This window comes from Myotis daubentonii, chromosome 1 (genome assembly GCF_963259705.1).
Source record: "Myotis daubentonii chromosome 1, mMyoDau2.1, whole genome shotgun sequence".
In the NCBI taxonomy this organism is placed as follows: domain Eukaryota; kingdom Metazoa; phylum Chordata; class Mammalia; order Chiroptera; family Vespertilionidae; genus Myotis; species Myotis daubentonii.
In genome coordinates, this window is record NC_081840.1 from 209,746,851 (window position 1) to 209,763,942 (window position 17,092).

Sequence of the window (17,092 nt, forward strand, 5' to 3'; positions counted from 1 at the left end):
GCCCCTCACACAGGCTGGCCAGGCACCCCAGCGGGGACCCCACTCTGAAGGGGGCGTGGCCAGTCTGAAAACAGCCCTCAGCCCCTCAACCAGGCTGACCAGGCACCCAAGCGGGACCCCAACCCTGATCCAGGACACCCTTCAGGGCAAACCGCCCATGCACCAGGCCTCTATCCTATATAATCAAAGGGTAATATGCAAATTGACCCTAACAGCAGAAAGACTGGGAATGACTAGTCACTCTAACACACACTGACCACCAGGGGGCAGACGCTCAATGCAGGAGCTGCCCCCTGGTGGTCAGTGCGCTCCCACAGGGGGAGCTCTGCTCAGCCACAAGCCAGGCTGATGGCTGCCAGTACAGCGGCGGTGGTAGGAGCCTCTCCTGCCTCCTCAGCAGCGCTAAGGATGTCCAACTGCAGCTTAGGCCTGCTCCCCACTGGCAAGTGGACATCCCCCGAGGGCTCCTGGGCTGCCAGAGGGATGTCTGACTGCCAGCTTAGGCCCAATCCTCCCGGGGAGCAGGCCTAATCCAGTAGGTGGACATCCCCTGAGAGGTCCCAGACTGCGAGCGGGCACAAGCTGGGCTGAGGGACCCCCCTGAGTGCACAAATTTTTGTGCACTGGGCCTCTAGTAGTCTTATAAATTGCTAACGAAAATTCTTTTGCTAATGTCAAACATAATCTTACATAAAGTCTTAAAACACTATCTGAAACATATATCTTATATATCTCAAAGCATAAGAAGATCCTAACAACTGCAAAATTCTACATAAAGGTTTAGAACTTCGCTAATTTATACCGAATAATTAACTTTTAAAAATAGTAGGCACAAATATAACATTTTCTTAGTGGCTATTTAGAACCATTCCCAGTTTATGTGTTGGCTCTATACTAAACAGATACATGATGGATCAAGAACCCCATGAGCAGACTACTATTCAACTAATGTGAACAGCTTTTCTTTATAAAGAATAAGGTAAGGAGCAGGAAGATAGCTTGAATAGGATGGAAGGTCAGAGTATTATTAAGAAAAACACAGAAATAATGTTGGTCAAGCCACAAGGGCCAGATTACAGAAAGCCTTGAAATCTAGAAGGAGAAATTTATAGCTTATGTGGTAAGAAATGAAAATTGCTGGAGCTTTTGAGCAGGATAATGGCATGTTAACAGAAGAGTTAATGAAGCAGAGAGTACTGTTTGAATCCTCACTCCATCACTAATTAGTTTTGTGCTCCTGGAAAGTTACTTAAGTTCTCTCTCCATATTCTCATCTACAGAAGAGTGTAATAACATTCAGCTCTGAAAGTTACTATGAAGATAAAATGATATAGGTCAAGTGCTTAGAATAAATGCCTGGCACACACGAACAACATAAATTAACATGGTCAATATATGTGGGCTGACAGGAGGCTAACTGGAATTAGAAAGAGAGCAATGGAAATGTGGAAGCATAAGACCCATTTGAAAGAAGTCACTTGGTGACTGGGGGCGGAGGGGGCGACAGTAGATATATTTTGTTTACTCTGGGTACTTAGAACCTGAGTCCCATTCTCACGCTTGGGGAATTTTACACTGTTTGTATGAGCCTTGATGAGGGGCAGGAACCCATGTCCCAGAAAGCTGAAAAAACAGATATACATTGTGTTTGCCCTTGGAAGTTTAGGACTAAAGACTGAGCTAAATGTAGTCATATGGATGCTTGCACTGGGGATTTAAAAGTGAAAGCAGGATTTATAAAGAAGGGACAGTGGATATAGCTCCTGCCTATTTCTCAGTAGCCTCCCAATAAATGTCTACCTCCTTAAATGAGTAGACACCAGAGTTGGTATCTACTGAGTCCACTGAGGAACACTGAACTACGAATCCAAGTTTTCAAGTCTGGGAGACATGGTCAGAGAAGATTTGAACACACAAAGTTTGAGGTGAAAGTTGAACATAAAACAGTACATTTTATACAAACTAGAATTATAAGAATAAAATAAAGTTAGAGAGCATAATTAATATTGAGATAATAGGTAAAGGTCTGAAAAAGAGAGAGAAAGATAGAGGGGAACAAGCGGTGCTAGGAACGATTACAAAGCTAAGTACCAGTAACAGGTACACAATATATATACTGGCAATAAGACCTTTGGTTACTTGGTTAAGGTGGTGTGCCAGGTCTCTCCACTGTAAAGATATGATTTTACCCTTTGTAACTAATAAGAAAGTGGTTGGGAGATCCTTTGAGACTAAATATCCTGTTCTCAAACTTTCACCTACTAGTCTCACCATCCACTGATGACTTTTGACTGAATTAGTTATTATGGTGGTTGCCATGTGGCGATTTTTTGAATCCCATCTTTGCTTCCACATTTATTAGTTGGTATTCTCTTACAAGGAGGACCTTCCCTTCACCCTTCTTTATTTGAATCAGTGTGGTCATGAACACTTATTGATTTAATAGGTTGTAATCTTTTAACTACATTATATATTTTTGATGCTGAAGTTATCCTAGATTGGACAGTGGTAGCCCCTACAAACTGCTCCTTGATCTGTCTCCATCATTCTTTGGGCACTTCTTACTTTCTGGTTCTACAAGATGTTCTAGGTTTATCTTGTACTTTTTCTACCCCAATGTTAGAGCAAGCCATTTTTCCAAAGAGCTCCTTGGCCATATTTAGTACTAATTAAAATTCATTTTTCCACAAATAAAAGATTGTTTAATACCTTTTGTTGAATCCATTCCTCCAACAGCAAATAATGTACCAACAGTTGACTTCCTAGGTTTTGTCCGAGGACTTTGTAACATGGGTCGTCTCTCTGGTAATAAATGATACTTCATTGCTTCCATAATTAGTTTCTGACATTCTATATCATCTCGAAAAAGTGCATTATTTTCCATGTCTGCCAGGAACTAGAAAAAAAAGTTATATGTAAATTGAATGACCAAGAAAATAGGAAGGGTAAAAGAATAAACTATATAGTTCACAAATGGAAAGGATCTCACTTTTAAAAAATCCAAGTCTGGACACCTATTTTTAAGTAAAAAATGCAACATTTATAAGATTCACATTTTAAATTTCCTTGAAAATAAAAAACTGTGAGGGATACTTGGTTTGCTCTCAAATCTTAATAGTGTTTATCTCTGGGTAGTAGGTAAACTGGTGCTTTTTTAATAGTATTTTTTTTCACGACTTTTCTGTATTTTCCAGGTTTTCTAAAATAAGTAATTTTACTTCCTTAATTATAAATGATTTTAACTGAAGAGGAATAATTATAAGTTAACCAATTAAACTGCATTTATCTGTCCTCTCAAAATAATCTTCAAACAACAGCAAAAACAAACTTACCAATTTCTTAAGGGAAAAAGAACTCTAACTGGTTCTAAAATAATTAAAATCTTTTGTGAGTCACTGAATTCTACTTTTTTACTTATGTAGTTTTATGTAAATGCATACACCCTTCCTTTTAAAAAGTGAATTTCTAAACAGAGTATGAGTTGAAAAATACTTTTATTTTCTTCCAGGTGGCTAGCCAGTTCTGTATGAACACCATTTATTAAATAACCTCTGTCATTTCCAACTGAATTGAACCTTGGTTGTATGTTACATTCTCATAAATAGTCTCAGGATATATGATTTATTTTTTGATTCTTTATTCTGTTCCATTGATCTGATTTATCTATTTCCATTCTAATACCGTATATTTTTAGTGTTTTTATAGCATGTCTGATTACCCGATATAAATCGACCCTCACTGTTCATTTCACAGTTTTCTTGGCTATTTTTGAGTCTTTACTTTCCATATAAACTTGAGAGGAATTTATCTAGTCCCCCTCCACCATCCTGACCCTGTTGGAATTCTAATAGGAACTGCATTAAGTTTATTTATTAATTTCCTCCCATTTCCCTTCCCCTGGCAATCACCACACTGTTGTCTGTGTCCATGAATTTTTTTCTTTTGCTCAATCCCTCCATCCCCCACCAGCCCTCTCTCCTCCACAGCTGTCAGCCTGCTTTTTATTTTTGAGTCATCTCTATTTTGCTTAGTTCATTTTGTTCATTAGATTCCACATATGAGTGAAATCATATGGTACTCGTCTTTCTCTGACTGGCTTATTTCACTTAGCATAAGGCTGCTGCAAAGGGTAAGATTTCCTCCTTTTCTTTTAATCCTCACTCTAGGATATGTTTTTATTGATTTTTAGAGAGATGAAGGAAGAGAGAAATATCGAATGGTTGCCTCCGATACATACCAGGGATTGAACTGCAACCTGAGTTTGTGCCCTGATTGGGAATTGAACCCACCACCTTTTGGTGTACAGAATGACACTCAACCAACTGAACTACCAGCCAGGCAATTCCTTCGTTTTTTTTTTTCTTTTACAGCCAAGTACTGTTTAATTGTGTAAATGTACATAGCTTTTTTATCCACTCATCTACTGATAGACACTTGAGCTGCTTCCAAATCTTGGCTATTGTAAATAATGCTGCAGTGAACACAGGGGCATATATATTCTTTCAAATCAGTGTTTTGGGTTTCTTCATATAAATTCCCAGAAGTCTGTTTCATTTTTAACGTTTTGAGGTAACTCCATATGCTTTCCACAGTGGCTGTACCAATCTGCATTCCCACCAACAGTGCAGGAGGGTTCCCTTTCACCACATCCTGGCCAACACTTGTTTGCTGAATTATTGATGATAGCCATTCTGACAGGTGTAAGGTGATAGCGCACTGTGGTTTTAATTTGCATTTCTCTGATGAATAATGACATTGAGCAATATAGAGTATTTTTGTTTCTGGTTTGAACTCATATTGCTTTAGTATCTCACTACTTAGGATAATAGTTGCTATAGCATTTAGTAACTCACCTTTATTATATCTAGGTTGTTTTCTTCTCTACCTTTCTACTTTAAAGTTTTAATATTAAGAATGATTGCTAAAATTTTCCTCAAATACCCTTTACACATCTATTGATATGATCATATGGCTTTTTCTCCTTTATGTTATTAATGCAATTAATAATTACTGCAACAGACTTCCTGAACCTCAACAATTCTTGTATTCCCCGAAAAAGACCTTCCTGGTCTTCCTTTTGATACCCTACAGTATTGCATTTGATAAGATAAGGTGTATTTTACACATCACATAATGCACCATTTCAAGTATATAATTTAGTGGTTTTTAGCAAATTTACAAAGTTATGCAACCATTAAAACAGTTTTGGAAGGAACATTTTCATCACCTCAATTAGATCATGCCTATTTACTCTTAATCTCTGTTCCCATCTCCTGTCCCAGGCACCAAACTGTCTTAATAGATTTGCCTTTTTAGATGTTTTATGTAAACAGAATCATACAATATGTGATCTCTTATGCCTTGCTTTTTAAAACATTTAGCTTATTTTTTAGGTCCATCCATATATAGCATATACCAGTACTTCATTTCTTTTTATTGTTGAACTAGAGGCCCAGTGCATAAAATTCATGCACGGGCGGGCGGCGGGTGGAGGGAAGAGGAGGTGTCCCTCAGCCCAGCCTGCACCCTCTCCAATCTGGGACATCCCTCTTGCAATCCAGGACTGCTGGATCCTAATCGCTCACCTGTCTGCCTGCCTCATTGCCCCTAAACGCCTCTGCTTGCCAGTCTGATTGCCCCCTAACTGCCCCCCTGCCGACCTGGTCTCCCCCTAACTGCCCCCCTGCTGGCCTGGCTGCCCCCTAACTGCCCCCCTGCCGACTTGGTCTCCCCCTAACTGCCCCCCTGCTGGCCTGATTGCCCCCTAACTGCCCCCCTGCTGGCCTGGTCTCCCCCTAACTGCCCCCCTGCTGGCCTAGCTGCTCCCTAACTGCTTGATCCCCTGCTGGCCTGATTGCCACTAACCGCCTCTGCCTCAGCCCCCGCCACCGTGGCTTTGTCCGGAAGGAAGTTGACCCAGTCTAATTAGCATATTACTCTTTTATTAGTATAGATAATATTCCATTGTATGAACATGCCACATTTTGTTTTTCTGTTCACCAGCTAATGGACACTTAGGTTGTTTCCAGTTTTTGGCCATTATGAATAAAGCTGTTAAGAACATTTGTGTGCAAGTCTTCATGGAAGTATTTATGTCTTCATTTCTCTTGAGTAGATATCTAGGAGTAGAATTGCAGGGTCATATGGTAAATTTATGTTAATGTTTTAAGAAACTGCCAAACTGTTTTCCAAGGTAGCTGCATCATTTTATATTCCCATCAGCAATAATATAAGAGTTCCTGTTTCTTCACATTCTCACCAACAAATGTGACCATCTCCTTTCATTTTAGACATTTGAGTGAGTGGGAAATATGTTTTTACTTTGTATTTCCTTAATGACGAACGATGTTGAGAATATGTTCATATTTTGATAATGGAAGAAAAGGAAGCTTCCAACAAAAGTCACTGTAAGAAAGTTTGTGACATTTGGAAACAGAGAACAGCACACTGATGGCCAAAAAGCCAAAGTAAGACATATGTCTCAGGACCTATGTTAGAGTATGCATTTTGGTATTAATTATTCCATATTTCTTCTATGCACACAAAATAGTTATACTTGCTCCAGAAGCCATTAATGAATATGTACTGAGTTGGCTCATTTATATTAATCTTAATGTTTATATTACTTCTGCTATAAATAATTCTTTAGTCCTTTCTAAATAAAAATGTAAAAAATTATAGAAGGTAATCTTGAGAGACTTAATAGTTACTGCAATTTGAAGTATAACATATTTCTTAGCATACTGACAGCCTATAAATTATGAATAAACTAGAGGCCCGGTGCATGAAATTTGTGCACTCGGGGGGGGGGGGTGTCCCTCAGCCTGGCCTGTGCCCTCTCACTGTCCAGGAGCCCTCGGGGGATGTCCGACGGCTGGATGAGCCGTCAGTGGGACATCCTTAGCACTGCTGTGGAGGCAGAAAAAATCTTTCAGAAGGCACTGAGAGAGAACTACAAAATACAGACTCAGGTATACTCTGCATTTTAGGTGAATACTATGTGCCTTCTCTGCTGTAAAAGGATGGCAAATTATTAAAATAAAAGCATTTATAAAATAGAAGAAATATTTTCAATTTGTGAACTTTTATCTTTACTCATATACTTGTTCAGCATACATATGATTATTTCTCTAAAACTATCCTCCCTCCAAAATAGAATGTGAATGATTTATGAACTCTACAGGCTTTAAAAATTGTTTTGGTATTAAAAAAGTTGCAAATTAAAAGAATGCTAAAGATAAATACGAACTCATTTTATATTTTTGACTTTTAGTAAAAAACAACAGTGAGAATTAAGAACCGACTTGTGAAGGCCAAGATATTTGTAGTACAGGCTATACATGGGAACATTAAGAATTTAGGTGTCAATATCTTTTAAATAATGTATATAGGCCCTAGTATTTGTATTTACATGCTTTAAAATTTGATCAAATAGAAAAATTTGGAATGCTTTCAAAGGTAAAATAAAATGACCACAAGCACTTGTCTTCTGGATTATTAAGAGTTTTTGAAAAGGGCACACTAAAATGATTATTTGGCAGAGGATTACAATCATATATGTTATTTCCTATATGATTTTAAGGATCTAGCTAGGCTAAGTAGAGCGTTTCATATTAACCTAGTAAGGTAAAACCTCATTGAGAAAGAAACTATTCACAAAAGTAAATTCTAAGGTAACTGGACCTAATGGCAATTTTTAAGAACATTAGTCATTTATTATTTGATAGGTATTGGACAGTTTAAATAATTGTCATGCTTTTGTATCCTTTAAATTTTTTATTGAGATATAATTGACATTAACACATTAGCTTTAGAATATAATGATTTCATATCCTATCTAATAAAAGACAAAAAGGGTAATTGACCGTACCTTCGCTACGCTTCCCATCGGCTAATCAGGGAGATATGCAAATTAACCGCCAACAAAGATGGCTGCTGGCAGCCATGCAGCTGAAGCAAGCAGGAGGCTTGCTTGCTCCAGTGATGGAGGAAGCCAAGGTTCCCCGCCTGAGCTCGGAAAGCAACAAAGTTTCAATTATAGAAGCTAAACAAACCCCATATACCTGCTTTCAATAGGCCGTGGCCTCAGAGCTGGAGCAAGAGCCAGCTCTCAGCTCCAGTGACAGCAACAAAGTTTCAATTATAGAAGGTAAATAAATCCCAGAATAAAAAAAAAGAAAAAAAAGGAGAGGCTGGGAGCTTCAGTCGCCAGCCAGCCTGAAAATGGCCCTCAGCCCCTCACCCAGAATGGCCAGGCACCCCAGTGGGGACCCCCACCCTAAAGGGGGTGTGGCCAGCCTGAAAACAGCCATCAGCCCCTCACCCAGGCTGGCCAGGCACCCAAGCGGGACCCCCACCCTGATCCGGGACACCCTTCAGGGCAAACCAGCTGGCCCCCACCCACGCACCAGGCCTCTATCCTATATAGTAAAAGGGTAATATGAAAACTGACCCTAACAGCAGAAAGACTGGGAATGACTGGTCACTATGACACACACTGACCACCAGGGGGCAGACGCTCAATGCAGGAGCTGCCCTTTGGTGGTCAGTGCGCACCCACATGGGGACGCTCTGCTCAGGCACAAGCCAGGCTGATGGCTGCCAGTACAGCGGTGGTGGTGGGAGCCTCTCCTGCCTCCTCAGCAGCGCTAAGGATGTCCGACTGCAGCTTAGGTCTGCTCCCCGCTGGCAAGTGGACATCCCCCGAGGGCTGCCGGGCTGCCAGAGGGATGTCTGATTGCCAGCTTAGGCCCAATTCCCCAGGGAGCAGGCCTAAGCCAGCAAGTGGTCATCCCCCAAGGGGTCCCAGACTGCGAGAGGGCACAGGCCGGGCTGAGAGATGCCCTTCCCCCAGCGAGTGCACAAATTTTTGTGCACCGGGCCTCTAGTATGTATATGTTACAAAATGATCACTACAGTGACACATTGTTTTCTTTCAAGGAGAACTTTTTGTTTATTTATTTTTATTGTTGACACTATTACAGATGTCCCCATTCCCCTCCCCACCTTAGACCTCTCCACCCAGCCCTCCCCCTTTCCTCTGGCCTCACCACACTGTTGTTTATGTCCACTGCAAGAAGAAGTTCTTAGAGCTCTTCACAATGATCAAATATACATTACAGTATTATTAACTATGTATATTACATCCCCAGGAATTAGTTATTTTATAACTGGAAGTTTATACCATTTGACTACAATTACCTATTTCATCATCCCCCAGCCCCTTTCCCCTATCTTTTATTATTATTTTTTATTTACTGATTTTAGAAAGAGAAGGGAAGGGAAAGAGAGAGAAAAGTGGATTTGTTGTTCCACTTATTTATGCATTCACTGGTTGATTCTTGTATATGCCCTGACTGGAGATCAAGCTCACAACCCAGGCATGTGCCCTGACTGGGAATTGAACTGGTGTCCTCTTGGGGCATGGGATGATACTCAACCAACTAAATCACACTGGTCAGGGCAAAATTTCCTCCTTCTTGAACTTGAATCTCTTTAGGAAGTTTTAAAAAATTCTTAGACTCTAAGAATATGAAAGTGTCGAGAAGCTCTGGGAACATGATTCTTCCACTTCCTTTCCCACCTTCAAAAGCAGCTCTTCACCCTGTACCCTTTTTCTTATTTGACAGCACCTTCATTAGCTTAGTTACACAAATCAGGATCATTCTGGACTGCTGTTATTTTTTTACCCCCCACCATTCAACTGGACATTAAGCTCTATTGGTTTTACCTCCTAAATAGCTGTTGAGCCTGATAATTTCTCTATCTCCTCTGCCACAGAATGCTTACTGTGTGAATCCAATGACCTTCCTAATGAGTGTCTACTTTGACCTCTTGAATCCATTCTCTACAATGCAGTTATAGGATCTTTCTGAAATGGAATGATAATTATGCTATTTCCTATTAAAAACCCTTTAGTGCTCCCTCATTGCTTTTAGAATGAAATCCATGACTCGAGGATCTTCTTGATCTGGTCCATTTCCCTCTCCAGCCTCATCTCTCAACACTGCCCTTTTATTTCTGCATTCTAGCCAGGCAAGCTACCTTCAAACTCCAGCACATGACATATTTGCTCAGGACTTGATAACTAGGTACAATCGCCTCTCTCTCCTAGGCTGCCATGCCCCTTCTGGGTAGCTTACTCAGGATGCAGATTGAGTAACACTTCAGGAAGTCCTCCTAGCTTCCCCACCATCAGTCTGGGTGGGCTACTCTGATTATTTTCATAATGCCATGTTTATGCAGGGGTGGGCAAAAGTAGGTTCATAATAATAATACAATAATAAATAATACAAAAATAAACTGTTTTGAGTATTCACAACTGTAAACCTACTTTTGCCTACCCCGGTATATCTATCACAGATTTATTTTTTAATCAATTTCTTCCTCCCACCCAGAAATTTTACACATAGTATATACAAGAGGCAGAATGGTTCAATGGAAAAGGCGCAGACTTTACTTGAGTTTGAGTCCTATCTCAGTGTCTTATTAGCGCTATAATATTAGTCAAGTAGAAAACCAAATAAAACTACAATGCAGAAGTGATTCTGCAATCACTTTGCGATTTTGATCACATGGTTTTACTTTGTTGGTTTGTTACTTCATTTAGGTGTTAGACTAAATGATCTCAAAGTGCCTTTCAAATCTAAGATCTTAAAACTATGATTATCAGCAGTATCCTGGATAACAGAAAATCTGAAGTTCTCTTAGGGTCATGCAAAATCAACACTAATAAAAGAGAAAAATGGTAATTGGCGTACGAGCTACCCTTTTCATTGGCTAATCAGGGCTATATGCAAATTAACTGCCAACTAAGATTGGCAGTTAACTGCCAACAAGATGGCGGTTAATTTGCATATGTAGGCACAATGCAGGGAGGCGAAAGGGAAAGCAGGAAGAAGCCCCCTGCCACTGACAGTGATCGGAAACCCAGCGGGGAGCTAAGAGCTGGGCCTGCCCCCCAGCCATGATCAGAGAATCAGGTGCCTTTTCCGCCCTGGCCAGTGATAGCAGGAAGTAGGGGTGGAGCCAGCGATGGGAGCTGGGCACGGTCGAAGCTGGCAGTCCCAGGAGCTAGGGGTCCCTTGCCTGGGCCTAAAGCGAAGCCCACGATCATGGGGCCGCTGCAGCTGCGGGTCCCCGCTGCCCGGGTGGACGCCTCAGCCAGAGGTGTCAGGCCTGGGCAAGGGGCCGATCCTGCGATTGGAGGGTGATGGGGGTCAACGCCTGAGAGCTTCCAGTATGTGAGAGGGGGCAGGCTGGGCTGAGGGACACTCCCCCCCACACACACCCAGTGCACGAATTTCGTGCACCGGGCCCCTAGTAGTACCATAAATACAGTGGGGCCTTGACTTATGAGTGTCCTGACTAACGAGTTTTTCGAAATACGAGCCGTCTCTCGGCCGATTTTTTGCTTTGAGTTGCGAGCTAAAATTCAGGTTACGAGCCAGCTTCAGATACCCCACCGCTAGTTGGCACAGTGAACATCACAGTGAACGTCACAACATCAGCCCAGCATCACGTGTCTCACTCGTTCACTTTAAGATTTGACATACGAGTAATTTGAGTTATGAGCTCCGTCACGGAACAAATTAAGCTCGTAAGTCAAGGCCCCACTGTACTTGAAACAGCAGGACTGAAGTAAATTGTCAGGCTACTTAATTGTCCAGATTATATTTAAAGTCTAATTTTTTAGGTTATATATTCTCTCATCTAAAAAGGATAAGAAAAAAATTCTGCTAGGTACCAGTAAAATATAACTCTCTTCTTTAAATCTGATTTTGAGAGAAGAATTTTATGATGTTATTCTTCCTTAATTGTCACAAATACATGCACTTCATTCCTATGAACCCATACAACGTTCTCTCTGAAGAGGAAGGTCTTTCTTATCAAGCATCCACATTGGTTTTTGCCTCTGTGAGGTAGAAAGCAAACAGCAACTTTTGCTCACATCAGCTAGAAATAATACAGAATCCTCAAGATAAATACAAACAGGACAAAATTTATGGCACTTTAAACAACAATAAAAAGTTGAGCAGTAACAGCTCATTCTTGCTCTACTTTCAAGGCCCTTTTCTCTATTCAAGGCCTCAAAATGCGCAGCAAAGTATGCAGAGGACATTTCTGTATATCCCAGTCAAAATTGTAGAAAAGGGAAAACTTTGCATGTAAATATGTTATGGCTAATTGCCTTGAATACACCAACTGTACAATCTCTCAATTGTAAAGTAGTGATAATAATCATACCATTGTTATTAGTTTAACTTTATTGAATTTATTGGGGTGACACTGGTTAATGAAATTATATAGATTTCAGGTGTACAGTTCTATAATACATCATCTGTATATTGTGTTATGTGTTCACCACTCCAAGTTGAGTCTCCTTCTATCACCATTTATCCATTTATTCCCCTTTTACCCTCTTTAACATCCCCCCCACCTTACTTTCCCCTCTGGTAAGCACAGTACTATCTGTGTCTGAGTTTTTGTTTGTTTTTTTGTTTAATCCCTTCACCTTTTTCACCTAGCCCCCCAACCACCCTCCCCTCTGACAGCTGTCAGCCTGTTTTCTGTATCTATGAGTCTGTTTCTATTTTGTTTGTTTGTTTTGTTCATTAGATTATACATAGTGAGATCATACGGTATTTGTCTTTATCAGACTGGCTTATTGCACTTAGCATAATACTTTCCAGGCCCCTCCATGCTGTTGCAAAAGGGAAGATTTCCTCCTTTTCTACAGTCAAGTAGTATTCTATTGTGTAAATGTACCACAGCTTTTTTTATCCACTCATCTATTAATGGGCACTTGGGCTGTTTCTGGATCTTGGCTACTGTAATTAATGCTGAAATGAACATAGGGGTGCATATATTCTTTTGAAATAGATATGCTTCCAGTTTCTTCAGATATATTCCTAGAAGTGGAATTGCTGGGTCATAAGGCAGTTCCATTTTTAACTTTCGGAGGAATCTCTGTATTATTTTCCACAATGGCTGCACCTGTCTGCATTTCAACCAACAGTGCATGAGGGTTCCCTTTTCTTCCCATCCTTGCCAGCATTGTTTGTTGCTTTATTGATGACTAGAGGCTCGATGCAGAACGTTCAGGCACTTGGGGAGTCCCTCAGCCCAGTCTGCGCCCTCTCACAGTCTAGGAGCCCTTGGGGGATGTCCAACTGCGGGCTTAGGCCCCCTCCCCTCAGACATCCTGAGTGCTGCCACGGAGGCGGGGAGGCTCCCACCACCACTACTACGCTCGCCAGCCGTGAGCCTGACTTCTGGCTGAGCGGCACTCCCCCTATGGGAGCACACTGCCCATCAGGGGGCAGCTCCTACGTTGAGCAGAATTGGGTCAAAACCAGCTCTCCAACATCCTCTGAGGGGTCCTGGATTGCAAGAGGGTGCAGGCCAGGCCAAGGGACTTCACCGGTGTAAACTGGGGCCGGAAAGGGATGCAGGAGGTTGGCCAGCGTGGAAGGACCGCGGGAGGGCTCCAGGGTGTGTTCATTCCATCTCGTTCAGTCCCGATAGCTGGACCCCAGCAGCAAGCTAACCTACAGGTTGGAGCGTCTGCCCCCTGGTGGTCAGTGCATGTCATAGTGAGCGGTTGAGTGGCCTTAGCATATCATTAGCATATTATGCTTTGATTGGTTGAACGGACGACCAAACACTTAGCATATTAGGCTTTTATTATATAGGATAGCAATTCTGACAAGTGTGAGGTGATATTTCATTGTGGTTTTAATTTGCATTTCTTTAATGATTAGTGATGTTTAACATCTTTTCATATGTACATTGGTCATCTGTATGTCCTCTTTGGAAAAGTTTACATTCAGGTCCTTTGCCATTTTTAATTGGATTGTTTGTTTTTTGGTGTTGAGCTGTGTAAGTTCTTTATAAATTTTGGATATTAAATCCTTATAAGATGTTTCATTGGAAATATGTTCTCCTAATCAGTGGGATGACCTTTCATTTTTTTTTTTGATAGTTTTCTTTGCTGTACAAAAACATTTTAGCCTGATGTAATCCCATTTATTTTTTATTTTGTTTTCCTTGCCTGAAGAGATATATCAGAAAAAATACTGCTATGAGAAATGTCCAAGTTTTACAACCTATGTTTTCTTCAACGATTTGTATAGTTTTGAGTCTCATATTTAAGTTTTTAATCCATTTTGAGTTTAGTCTTGTGTATGGTGTAAGAAGGTGGTATAATTTCATTTTTTGGATGTATCTGTCCAATTTTCCCAGCACCATTATTGAAAAGACTGTCTTTATCCCATTGTATGTTCTTGCTTCTGTCAAATGTAAGGCATGGGTTTATTTCTGGGCCCTCTATTCTGCTCCATTGACCAATTATGTCTACCTAATATCTAGTACCATTTGCCATTAACATCTTGATGTGACTTCTTTTGTAAATCCTTGGTTATTAAACTTCTATCCAGCTAGTATTCAGTTGGTTATTCAGGCTGATTGTTCTGTATTTTAGTTGTAATTCCAGTTTGTCCTGGGAGGAGGTGAGTGTAACAGCCACCTAGTCCGCTGCCATCTTGGATCTCTCCGTACCACCATTATTTATAGCACAGTTTATTTCACAGAGCACTTTTCTGATCCTCAGAATAATCCTGTGAGATGGTCAGAGAGGATATTATCTCCACTTGACAGATGAAGAAACTGAGGTGTGTGAATGTGTTAGGTCACAGGGTTTTAAAATCTCAGAGCTGAAACTATTATCATATCTCATTAATTTATGTATCATTAAAATCCAGTATTTAGTGAATAGTTAACTGTGGCAAGTGAAATAATCTAAATTTTCTGGTTCTTAGGATCTAGTGTTCCTTTTATTAGCAGCTTTACTAATTCTTCAATTTCTAGCATAGGTTTGTAGCTGAGTCAAATAAAATTACTAACCTCAAAGCAACAATGTTACTTAATTGATGCAATTAGGTTATTTAATTGACAGAGCCAGATTTGCTGGGTTGAAACATACACGAAATTTTTTTACCTCACTATTTTTTCACTTAAACACTTGGCCTCCCTGGGTCAGTGGTTGAGCATCGACCCAGGAACTAGGAGGTCATGGTTTGATTCTCTGAGGTCAGGGCATATGCACGGGTTGCGGGCTTGATCCCCAGTGTGGGCGTGCAGGAGGCAGCCGATGGATGATTCTCTCTCATTGATGTTTCTCTCTCTCCCTCTCCCTTCCTCTCTGAAATCAATAAAAATATATTTTAAAAAAGCTCACACTTAATAGGAATATACGTAAAATAACCCTATGGGATAGACTAGTAAGAAAAAAAACTAGCCCTAGCCGGTGTGGCCCAGTGGATAGAACGTCGGTCTGCGGACTGAAGGGTCCCAGGTTCGATTCCGGTCAAGGGCATGTACCTTGGTTGCGGGCACATCCCCAGTAGGGGTTGTGCAGGAGGCAGCTGATCGATGTTTCTCTCTCATCGATGTTTCTAACTCTCTATCCCTCTCCCTTCCTCTCTGTAATAAATCAATAAAATATATTTATTAAAAAAAAAAAAAAGAAAAAAAACTAGACACAACTATATATTAATGTAATTAGCATAAAGTGAATACTCATTTTGTTGACATTATGACATTGTTTTTAAATAATCAAAAATTGTTTACCTGTGGTGCAAGAAGAGGTAGCCTAATATAAGCCAGAAGTTTACTAAGATCTTTCCGTCTCTGTTCCAAGTCATGACGGACCCAAGTAAGAAGTGCATTCAATATCGTCTCCTCATTAGGAATGTTCATGTCGTCACTGGCCAAGAGCTTTGCAATTTCATTGGCTGGTAATAATACAAATTCTTGGTTTCGAATTACTTCCATGAAATGTTCCTAGAGAGAAAGTAAGTATCGTATAAACAAAACTTTTTTTTTTTTCTTTTTCCTGTCCAATACTGGTTTTATTTGATGCCAAAATAGTTTATAAGTTAGACCTTCCTTACAATTTATTACTGCTTGCTAGGAAAGAAACACAGTAGAAAAAAACACACACAATTTAAACTACAGTCATATTGTTAAACTTTTAATTTCTATATTAAGTAGAATTAAAATGTTGTATCATTTATAACATTTTAAAAATGGACGTGGGACCTTCAGGTATTGCTTTGCTCAAGTTAGGGAATAATTTTGGCATGTCTTTCAAAGGAAGATAAAAGAATTTAGAGATGAGATGTAAGATAGGCTAACATTAAAATTTAGTTTAGATTTGTGGTTGCCATAGAATTTGGCCAACAATGGAGCCAAATACTGGGTGAGCTGTGAAGCTATTTCTCTCACCCAGAAATGGTTTCCAGGCTGGCTAGATTTCCCTGGACCACAGAAGTCTTCTCAGACTGCCTGGGGAAGAGTATGTGTCCTTAGGACTATCCTAAAACCACACTGGCCTTTAAGAATGTTTTAATGTTATTTATAAGACCACCCAGGACTTTAAGTCTAGTTTGAAAACTTTAATCTCCTCTAATCTGACTTATGTACAAAGTTCTATTGGTCTATAAGAAAAAGCCAAAGTACAAGAATGTACTGGGACTCCAGGACCTTATACTAAAGATGACTCAGCCCTGGCCACATACTCGAATCAGGCTCTTTTTAATTTGAAATGGGCAATAGGAATGCCCTTAGATGTGAAAGAATGACTTTTATTAGGCGATTGTACTAAGCAATCTGAAGAGAAGGGAATTGTACTCTCTGGTATACAAGGTTACAAGTCTTAGTGGATTGATTATATAGTTGTAATTTAAATGCAAATGCTAGACATATTGTCTCTTTATGTTTTTCTTACACTTCTTAACATGCTATGACTGTCTCAGCACACAGAATTTTAGTAAAATAGCTAAGGCTGTTTAAATTAGAGCTACAGATAAAGACCAATAATTATCTCCTAAATTAAAATGAGAATTATATTTTCCATATTGCATGCAATAACCCTAGTTAGGTACTGATCTAAAATATATCTAGGGTTAACATTCTTTTCTATAAAAATTTTTCAGAGGAAAACCATACATGAATAGTTAACTAAATTCAATTGCTTCAATTCATCATGATTTGTTAAAGATGCCACAGTGAATCTATTTTAAATGACTGG

General features: G+C 40.1%; 1 protein-coding gene across 2 annotated transcripts in view; it reads right to left on the reverse strand.

Moving 5' to 3' along the window:
* KLHL5 (kelch like family member 5) overlaps positions 1-17,092 on the reverse strand; it is a 73,639-nt gene that overhangs the window by 13,787 nt on the left and 42,760 nt on the right. For both annotated transcript variants that reach the window (XM_059673280.1, XM_059673271.1), the window contains exons 5-6: positions 15,631-15,843; positions 2,710-2,896 (exon numbers count right to left, since the gene is read on the reverse strand). In XM_059673280.1, coding sequence (XP_059529263.1) covers positions 2,710-2,896; positions 15,631-15,843 — 400 coding nt within the window. The remainder of the gene's footprint in view (positions 1-2,709; positions 2,897-15,630; positions 15,844-17,092) is intronic.